This window comes from Bufo bufo, chromosome 7, assembly GCF_905171765.1.
Source record: "Bufo bufo chromosome 7, aBufBuf1.1, whole genome shotgun sequence".
Classification (NCBI taxonomy): Eukaryota; Metazoa; Chordata; class Amphibia; order Anura; family Bufonidae; genus Bufo; species Bufo bufo.
In genome coordinates, this window is record NC_053395.1 from 171,854,605 (window position 1) to 171,864,716 (window position 10,112).

Here is a 10,112-nt window from a genome sequence, read left to right on the forward strand (position 1 = left end):
TCTGATGGCCGGGAATGTGGTATGACACTTACCGGACCAATGCTGATACACTTTGTAAACCGGTCATCTGCTGTTATGTGGTCATACAATTCATGTACTGCATATCTCCGGAGAGAAGAAATGTGGTACGTCTCGTATAGATTCAAAAGGACTGCAAAGAAAAGGGCAAAATTACTTATGCAAATACAGATAATTTAATACGAAAGATGCAGAAGGCAGATTAACTTAATTTAAGAACGAGAGAATTATTACTAAAGAGTATGATGGCACATTTATATTTGCTAACATCACTGTAGTCGGCCCACACAAATAGCAGTTTAAAGGGGTTGTGCCACGTTTTGAGGTTATTCACAGGATAGGGAATAACTAAGTGATCTGTGGGACCCAAGAACTGGGGTCCGTTCCCCTGTCTTGATAGAGCGGTAGGCCGAGTACAGCTATTATCAGCTATTCATTCTGTATAGGACCTGAAATAGCCAATAATAGCTACATACGGCTGTCTCCAGCAGTCATATGGAGAAAGAATGGAGCAGCAGGTCGCATGTGCAGTCTGCCCATCAGGACAGGGGAATGGGATCCCCATTCTCGGAATCATTGGGGGGGGGGTCTCACCGGCCAGTAAATTATCCCTTATCCTACAGGATAACTCCTTTAACTATGTAAATGCAAAAGCTCCATTAATCAGAACCAGTGCCTCTCACCATAAGCGAAGTTAAGTAGTGTACTGTGCGGTGTGTAAAGATCACAGGCGGCAACATTGTTCTTCTGCGCAGGCCAATTGATACTGCTATATTCCTGCACGTACAGCTCCTGCGCGAAAGCAAACGTGAAAATACGGACCATCAAACAGTAAAAAATGTAAAAACTCAAAAACACTAATTCATGTCCTGCCCCTTACTTGTCTCAAGCTGCGGATTAAGTCATCCTCATGGGCACTCAAGCGTGTAGCGTAACAGTAGCTCATGGGCAAGTAAACCTGTCGGCAGTGACACCAAAGGGTGCTAGGGTGAGCGGGAAACCACTGGGGTAAGAGCCTAAGAAAGAACAATAGGGGGTTAGAGAAGAAAAGTAAAATACTTCTTTATTATATTATGTACATTGTATAGTTTACTATGTTCTACTGTTACATCATTTATAAAACAAAAATAGAAACCATTGAACCAGAAAAGTAAAATATAGAAATGCAATAAAGTAGAATTCATATCACTTTCCCTAAAAGTCGTAAAGCAAATTACAGGCAGTCTGTTACTGAATGTGACACAGAACACTGTTGCTTAACCCCTTAAAGGGGTATTCCCACCTCACACATTGATGACATATCGCTAAGATATGCCATCTAATCAGGACGGTGTGGTTCCTACCTCTGGCACCCGCTCCTATCTCCAGAAAGGGGCAGCTGAAGTGATGGAGAGTGCACCGCACATGCACGGCTACTTCTCCATACGCTGCCATGGGACTGCCAGAAATAGCTGAGCCAGTATTTGGCTGAGAACTCTCATAAAGGTGAACAGAGGGTGGCTGCGCATTCATAGCTGCTCTCCTGACATTGATTATATCCTAGCGATAAGCCATCAATGTCAGAGATGGGAATATCTCTTTAATGCCTCATTCACACGTCAATGATTTCCATCAGTGATTGTGAACCAAAACCAGGTGCGGCTCTAAACACAGAACTGGTGCAGATCTTTCCCTTATACCTTATCTCTGTGGAGGCTCCACTCCTGGTTTTGGCTCACAATCACTAATGAAAATCACTGACCAAACACTGATGTGTGAATGAGGCTTAAAGGGGTTATCCGAGACCAAAAATGTCCCCCATTTGCCTGGGCCCCTCACATTGAATATACTTACCTGGCTCCTCGCTCCCCACACCGCCGCTGCTGCTTCTCCCAGTGCGCGGATGAAAACATTCGGTGTCGGGGGGAACAGCCAATGGCAGGCAGTGACGGGGACGAGTCTCCCTAGCGTCACCCACGATCGGCCATCGGCTGCTCCCCCCCTGACACCAGATGTTTTCATCCGCGCACAGGGATAAGCAGCAGCGGCGCAGGAAGTGGGGAGCCAGGTAAGTATATTCAATGTGAGGGACCTGGGTATATGGGGGACATTTGAAGGGTGAGCAGCCGTGCATGTGCAGCTACCCTGCGTTCACATTTGACTTCAGACAAACTTCCATAGCAGTGAATGGAGAGCAAACAACACATGCGCGGTGCGCTCTCCTTCACTTAGGGGACACCGGTTTGGAGACAGGTCCGACATTGATGGCATATCCTGGAGATATGCCATCAGTGTCTGACATGTAAATACCCCCTTAAATTAGGGGTTGTATAAAGTTTGTCCAAAAGATAAAAAAACTCACCACATCTCTGGGAATAGCGTGTTCATTCCCTCCCAACTGTACACATTGAGCACAGCTAACCAAAATTTTCCCCAAGAAGGAATACCAATGGCACCTCCTGCAACAAAAGTTGGATATATCAGAAAGGATATAGAACAAAAAGGCCACGAGAACCAGGAAAACAGTGTTAAGAGGACAACGAATGGCAGAACAATGTATCGGCATACATGCTACAAATGTGCTGGTCTGGACTTACCTTTACTGTGAAGATTGTTGCGAGCCCGGGTTATATCGGTGTCATCCTGTGACACTCCAAGAAGGCGCAGAGAAGTGTAACTGAGAGCCGTGCCAAACACAGTACTCTTATCTTCAATGTGCCTAAATTTATGAAGTTAATTACAACAGGGAAACATGGAAACCATCAAGTTTTTATCCTTTTAGCCGGAACTGAGTGGTGGGGAGCAGGTAAATATGCTTCCCTCCACAGATCTGGTGGGGAAGAGGGCTGCGAAATATAGCTTCAAAGCTTCGCAACTGTTTATAGGGAATTGTACATAGGATTCTTAGAGAAAAAGTAACTGCAGGTATGTGTAAGACTATACAGTGGCATGCAAAAGTTACTGTGAAGAGTTAAGCAACTTGAAGATGAAATGATCTCCAAAAGGCTTAGTTAAAGATGACACATTCCTTTTGTATTTTAGGCAAAACAATTTTTTTTCCATCTTTTACATTTTCAAACTAACAAAAAAGCAAACCTTTTGGGCGTCCTGCATGGTTAGTACCTAGTAGCACCCTCTTGAGCAAGTATCACAGCCTGTTAACGCTTTTTGTAGTCAGCCAAAAGACTTTCAATTCTTGTTTGAGGGATTTTTAGCCATTCTTCCTTGCAAAAAGTCTTCCAGTTTTGTGAGATTCCTGGGCCGTCTTGCATGCATGGCTCTTTTGAGGTCTATCCACAGATTTTCAAAGACGTTCAGATCAGGGGACTGCGAGGGCCATTGCAAAACTTTCAGCTTGTGCCTTTTGAAGTAGACTATTGTGGATTTTGAGGTGGTTTAGGGTAATTTTCCTTTTGTAGAAGCCATCCTCTTTTCAATGTCAGCGTTTTTACAGTTGGTGTTATGTTTGCCTCCAGAATTTAGTTAGTACCTAGTAGCACCCTCTTGAGCAAGTATCACAGCTTGTTAATACTTTTTGTAGTCAGCCAAAAGGCTTTCAATTCTTGTTTGAGGGATTTTTAGCCATTCTTCCTTGCAAAAGTCTTCCAGTTCTGTGAGATTCCTAGACCGTCTTGCATGCATGACTCTTTTGAGGTCTATCCACAGATTTTCAATGACATCAGATCAGGGGACTGCGAGGGCCATGGCAAAACTTTCAGCTTGTGCCTTTTGAAGTAGACTATTGTGGATTTTAAGGTGGTTTAGGGTCATTATCGTTTTATAGAAGCCATCTTATTTTCAACTTCAATGTTTTTACAGTTGGTGTTATGTTTGCATTCAGAATTTCCTGGAATTTCATTTAATCCACTCTTCTCTCTACCTGTGAAACATTACCCGTGCCATTGGCTGTAACACAACCCCAAAGCATGATTGGTCCACCCCCATGCTTAATGGTTGGAGAGGTGTTCTTTTCATAATATTCTGTGCCCATTTTTCTCCAAACATACCTTAGCTCACTATTCTAACCTCATCAGTCCATAGGACTTGTTTCCAAAATGCATTAGGCTTGTTTAGAAGCTGAATTTTGTGGTGAGGATGTGGGAGAGGTTATCTTCTGATGACTCTTTTATAAAGGCCATATTTGTGCAGCTGTCACTTAACAGTAGAATAATGTACAACAACTCCAGAGTCTGCTAAATCTTCCTGAAGGCCTTTTTCAGTCAAGCGATGGTTCTGATTTGCCTTTCTAGCAATCCTATGAGCATCTGGCTCTGAAATTTTCCTTGGTCTTCCAGACCTTCTCTTGACCTCCACTGTTCCTGCTAACTGCCATTTCTTAATTACATTTCTAACTGAGGAAATGGCAACCTGAAATGCTTTGTTATCTTCTTCTAGCCTTCTCCTGCTTTGTGGGCCTCAATCCTTTTCATATAGTACATATAGTTGTGTGTGCTCCTCCTCCCACCGGTTGCTGCTGCACATGGAGGTAACTAGGAGCAACACACTATATGTGTGGGGTCTGCTCTCCTGAACATAAATGCATAATGGCATAGGCAGGTTTAGCGTAGGACCCGCCTTAACTGAGACCACCTTGTCGCTTGGTAGGTGGGCTTAGATGTGTTTTGATCAAAATGTATTGACCAAGTGTCTCAGATTTTATCAATAAAGTGAGGGCTTAGTCCGTATGTTATGCTTGCATCTATTATTATAGTGCATTATTTTCTGTGATTGTATAAATACAGCCAAGTACATCCGCAACATTCATTATCATATCGTGCAGGATGTTTTATATATTTTATTTTTGTGATTTCCTCAATCATTTTCATAGCATTACGCAGCTACTTAGAATAACCCATGGCTGCAGTTTTTTGGCATAAGTCTGGGTATTTATAAAGCTTTGAAATTTGCATCATCTAGCCTTTTCTGACAATGATTGTGAACAAGCCTTAAAGGGAACCTGTCACCGGGATTTTGTGTATAGAGCTGAGGACATAGGTGGCTAGATGGCCGCTAACACATCCGCAATATCCGGTCCCCATAGCTCTGTGTGCTTTTATTGTGTAAAAAAAACTATTTGATACATATACAAATTAACCTGAGATGAGTCCTGTATGTGAGATGAGTCAGGGACAGGACTCATCTCAGGTTAATTTGCATATGTATCAAATCAGTTTTTTTACACAATAAATGCACACAGAGCTATGGGGACTGGATATTGCGGATGTGCTAGCGGCCATCTAGCAACCCATGTCCTCAGCTCTATACACAAAATCCCGGTGACAGGTTCCCTTTAACCCTAACAGGCTATTTAAGGTCTGAGACTTTGGTCAACGTTATCCGAGCTCTCAAATCTCATTGGGTTTCCATTCTTTTGCAAGGTACTCCATTGTAGAAAACCAAATAATACACTGATATTGCTTAAAATGTTGAAAAGTGTGTTTCCTCTTTAACTTCATGCCTTTTGGAGATCATTTCATCTTCAACTTGCTTAACTGCTTATAGTAACAGTAATTTAGACTGGGGTCCCCAAACTTTTGCATGTCACTGTACATGTGTACTGAAAAGTTAAAGAGGTTGTCTTGGATTTTCCCAATAGGCCATTAATATCAGATTACGGAGGTCTAACTCCTGGCACCCCAATCAGCTTATTGAAGGGGCCACAAGGGCATCTTCTTTACCAGGCACAGTGCCATACATTCTGTAGCAGCTGTGCTGGTGATAAAAGTTCCTCCGTCCCATTCACTTGAGCAGGACAGAACTGTAGTACCAGGTACAGCCACTACAAATTGTATAGCACTGTGCCTAGTAAAGAAACGAAGAGGCCGCAGCACTTGTTCAAGCCCTGCAGCCCCATCAAGCAACTCATCAGCTGAGGTCCAGCTCCTGGCACCCCCCGTAATTGGCTGTTTGAAGAGGGGGCAGAACTTGATTGCTCAATATTAAAATCTCAGAGAACCCCTTTAATACAAGTACTACGCCCATTACAATAATATAGTGTAGATTACACCCATGGTGCACAGTTTTTGCACATATTGTTTAAAAAAACGTAAAAAAATCAATTGTAGCTGAAAAGTCAAGAGAAAAAATACACTAAAGCGCTATCATCTGACCTTTGACTAGTGCTATAATACTCTAGATATGCCTAGATAGTAAGTAAAGCATTAAAGGGGCAGTGTACCATTTTACACACATCTATATATTAAACGCTTTGTACAAAGACTTCAGTGAACGCAGCATGTCCATACACAGTGCACACCGCTATGTGCTCTGAGTGCTTATAAACGGAAACAATTAAAACCGTCATATACTCACAGGCCCCATCCGCCATCAGGAAGCTGTACGGATCGCAAGTACCGGATCATCTCCTGCTTGGTAGCGTCAGGGAGGGGGGTCTGAGTCACGTGGCATGCAATCAGAAGACCTACGAGAGTGTCACAAATTTACAGAAACTATTCCCCCACAACAGACAGAGTCATAGGAGTCGTGCAGAGATGAAAAGCCTCACCTGGCATTAAGAAGAGTGGCCCGCCATAATCCCCAGCCCAGTGGCCATCCTCGGCTTGTAAAGCAGAGTAAAATGTTAGTCCATTTTCGGCTCCATCTTGGGCAGTAAACGCCTTTGGTAAGTCCTTAAAATAATCATTCTGCATAGAACAGCAGAAGCCGCGTGTTACTGATTTTACAGCCATTTACAGATATCACATTACATTAGAGACCTCATTCCAATGAACAGACATACAAAAATGGCTCCTGTAGATAAATGCAATGGAAATTTGGTCTCAACAGGCTAAGGGCTCATGCAGAACCATTCATTTCAATGGGGCTTTAAAAAAAACAGAAATGACTCCATGTGCATTCCGTGTCCGTATGTCCGTTCCGTAAAAAATAAAATAGAACATGTCCTATTCTTGTCCATTTTGCGGACAAGGACAGCCATTATTACAATGGATCTGCAAAAACAGATGTCATCAGTTTTTTTTTTGCGGATCCACGTTTTCCGAACCGCATCACAAAATACATACAGTCGTGTGCATGAGTCCTAATACTTAGAACATGTAAATCTCACAGGTAATGGCAACCCCCGTAAAAAAATAAATAAATAAATACTTACGAGACCGTGTCACCCTGTAGAGTTCCTTTGATGTTATTTTAAGAGCACATCTCAGCAGGATAAGGCCTCTTTCACACTACCGTATTGCTATTTCAGTGTTTTGCAGTACGTTTTTCACGGATCCGTTGTTCCGTTTTTTTTTTTCCGTTGTGTTTCCGTTTCGGTTCCGTTTTTCCGTATGGCATATACAGTATACAGTAATTACATAGAATAAATTGGGCTGGGCATAACATTTTCAATAGATGGTTCCGCAAAAAACGGAACAGATACGGAAGACATACGGATGCATTTCCGCATGCATTCCGTTTTTTTTGCGGACCCATTGACTTTAATGGAGCGACGGAACGTGATTTGCGGCCAAATATAGGACATGTTCTATCTTTTAACGGAACGGAAAAACGGAAATACGGTAACGGAATGCATACGGAGTACATTCGTTTTTTTTTGCGGACCCATTGAAATGAATGGTTCCGTATACGGACCATATACGGAACGCAAACAACGGCCCGCAAAACGGAAACAAAAAACAGTAGTGTGAAAGAGGCCTTAAACATGTTAAACCAGATATGCAGCCTGGTAGGGCTGATCCTGCTGATTAAAACGATACCCGAAAATCTGTTGCTCCGTTCCAGAGAAAACAGTTTTATACCAGATGCAAATTAGAGCTCCAGTGCACCGAGGGACGGACCTTGCACCCCTCAGTGCACTGATGCCCTAATTGGCACATGTGATTAAACTCCATTTTCTCTGGAATGGTGGAACAGATTTTTGCCATCTACGGTAGGTATTGTTTTAACCAAACAGATTAACCCTAGCACGTAGAATGTCTGGTTTAGCAGGGTTGACCCTGCTGACAAGTGCACTTTAAGGCATTACATGTAAGCTGCCGTTTCTGGATGCTTTTTTTTTTTTTTTTTTACAAACAAAACCGTAACTCAAAAAACAGTTTCCTACAGTCAAAGGGAGCGCTTCTATTTCTATTAATAAATGTAGAACTTGGAAAGGCTATTTAAGCAATTTCCTGCTATGGTATTTAGAGTACCTGTAAACTGGACTGGTTTTACGGTATCCTTAGTATGGGCTCATGCACACAAACGTATTTTACATCCGCGTCCGATCCACATTCATTTCTAAGGGTCCGCAATAAAAACAGACAGCGCACGGACGTCATCTATATATCTGTTCAGGAAATTATAGTACACGTCCTATTCTGGTCCGTATTGTGGACAGGAATAGTGATTTCTAGTGATAGGAGTGAAAAAAATGTAGAAGGTATCTGTATTTTGCGGAACGCAATACGGACACGGCGGTGTACATTAATACTAAATTGGTGCAGGAATCTCTTAGGTACCGTATCCAATGCCAGAGAGTGTGCCTCCAGGGCAGTCTGTGGACGATCTTCTCCCTCCACATAGCGCCAGGTTTGCCTGCCCTCTGTGCAAGTGAGGCGCCAACGTGTGAGATCTGTGGCTGGGGCGGTCTTGTAAGGGCCCCCCCTTCTGCGTAGACACCTGGGGAAAAATACAGAAAGAAGGCGTTGTATATAGCATGATCAATTAGTACATAGATAGACTGCTGACGTTTAGGCCTCATGCACACAAACTTATTTTCTTTCCGTGTCCGTTTGAGTTTTTTTTGCAGACCGTATACGGAACCATTGCTTTCAATGGGTCCGCAAAAAAAAACGGAAGTTACTCCGTGTGCATTCCGTTTCCGTATGTCCGTATTTCGGTTCCGCAAAAAAATAGAACATGTCCTGTTATTGTCCGCATAAGGGTACTTTCACACTAGCGTTTTTCTTTTCCGGCATAGAGTTCCGTCACAGGGGCTCAATACCGGAAAAGAACTGATCAGGTATGTCCCCATGCATTCTGAATGGAGAGCAATCCGCTCAGGATGCATCAGGATGTCTTCAGTTCAGTCTTTTTGACTGATCAGGCAAAAGAGAAAACCGTAGCATGCTACGGTTTTATCTCCGGCGAAAAAAAACTGAAGACTTGCCTGAATGCCGGATCCGGCATTTTCCCCTATAGGAATGTATTAGTGCCGGAATGCCGGATCCGTCCATCCGGTCTGCGCGGTAAAAATGTGAAAAAAGATACAAGCCAGATCCATCTGTCCGCATGACAAACGGAGAGACGGATCACATCCAGATCGACAGTCACATCCAGATCGGCGGATCCGGCAGGCAGTTCCGACGACGGAACTGCTTGCCGGATCACACTGCCGCAAGTGTGAAAGTAGCCTTACGGACAAGGATAGGACTGTTCTATTAGGGGCCAGCTGTTCAGTTCCGCAAAATAAGTAATGCACACGGACGTCATCCGTATTTTTGGCAGATCCATTTTCTTGCGGACCGCAAAATACATACGGTCGTGTCTCGTGTGCATGAGGCCTTATTGCCAGTCACACGACTAGGTAGACACTGGGTGCAATTCCATAAGTAGCAATTTCCCAATATGTATCCCCCATTGATGTTTAATGCTGAATTAGAAAATCTATGCAAAACACCAAGTATGTTGGGTGTAGCAGACCCCAAAGATGGTCCTGTGCAGCAGCATAGGACATGATTACAGTAGTTCACTGTACACAATTTTATTACACTCTATTTTCTTCCATATTTCTATGCTCACGTTGATTACTGTAACATCACCCATACAGCTGCACGATACTCACGTTCCCTCACTCATCTCTCCGCTCTCTGTCCCCGGTCTCTGTCTACCGCTCCATACCTAACTAAATAGAATTACGGAGTCACCACGCAGAGGCCTCTGGGGATTGTAGTTCTTGAATTTTCTTCTGGCATAGCCTGTGATACAGTAAAGGACAACACTTCCCAGAAGGCAGCGCGCCGCCCGATGCCGCATCTCGCTAGCCTGACATGAGCAGAGGCAGCAACAGCCAATCGCTGTGGCACGGGGAGGCGTGGTTATTAGCGGTCCGCCAATGAGTGAGGGGAAACACAGACTTGCACGTTCCACTCCTGTCACAGTGGAGTGACAGG

At 43.5% G+C, this 10,112-nt stretch overlaps 1 protein-coding gene across 1 annotated transcript in view; it reads right to left on the minus strand.

Moving 5' to 3' along the window:
* LOC121008548 (lanosterol synthase-like) overlaps window positions 1-9,912 on the minus strand; it is a 58,702-nt gene extending 48,790 nt beyond the window's left edge. Inside the window, exons 1-9 of the mRNA XM_040441175.1 lie at window positions 9,785-9,912; window positions 8,460-8,619; window positions 6,503-6,641; window positions 6,310-6,418; window positions 2,595-2,716; window positions 2,360-2,456; window positions 899-1,034; window positions 702-810; window positions 33-151 (exon numbers count right to left, since the gene is read on the minus strand). Of these exons, the coding sequence (XP_040297109.1) occupies window positions 33-151; window positions 702-810; window positions 899-1,034; window positions 2,360-2,456; window positions 2,595-2,716; window positions 6,310-6,418; window positions 6,503-6,641; window positions 8,460-8,619; window positions 9,785-9,798 (1,005 nt within the window). The 5' untranslated portion in view covers window positions 9,799-9,912. The remainder of the gene's footprint in view (window positions 1-32; window positions 152-701; window positions 811-898; window positions 1,035-2,359; window positions 2,457-2,594; window positions 2,717-6,309; window positions 6,419-6,502; window positions 6,642-8,459; window positions 8,620-9,784) is intronic.
* Between the last annotated feature and the right edge of the window lie 200 nt (window positions 9,913-10,112).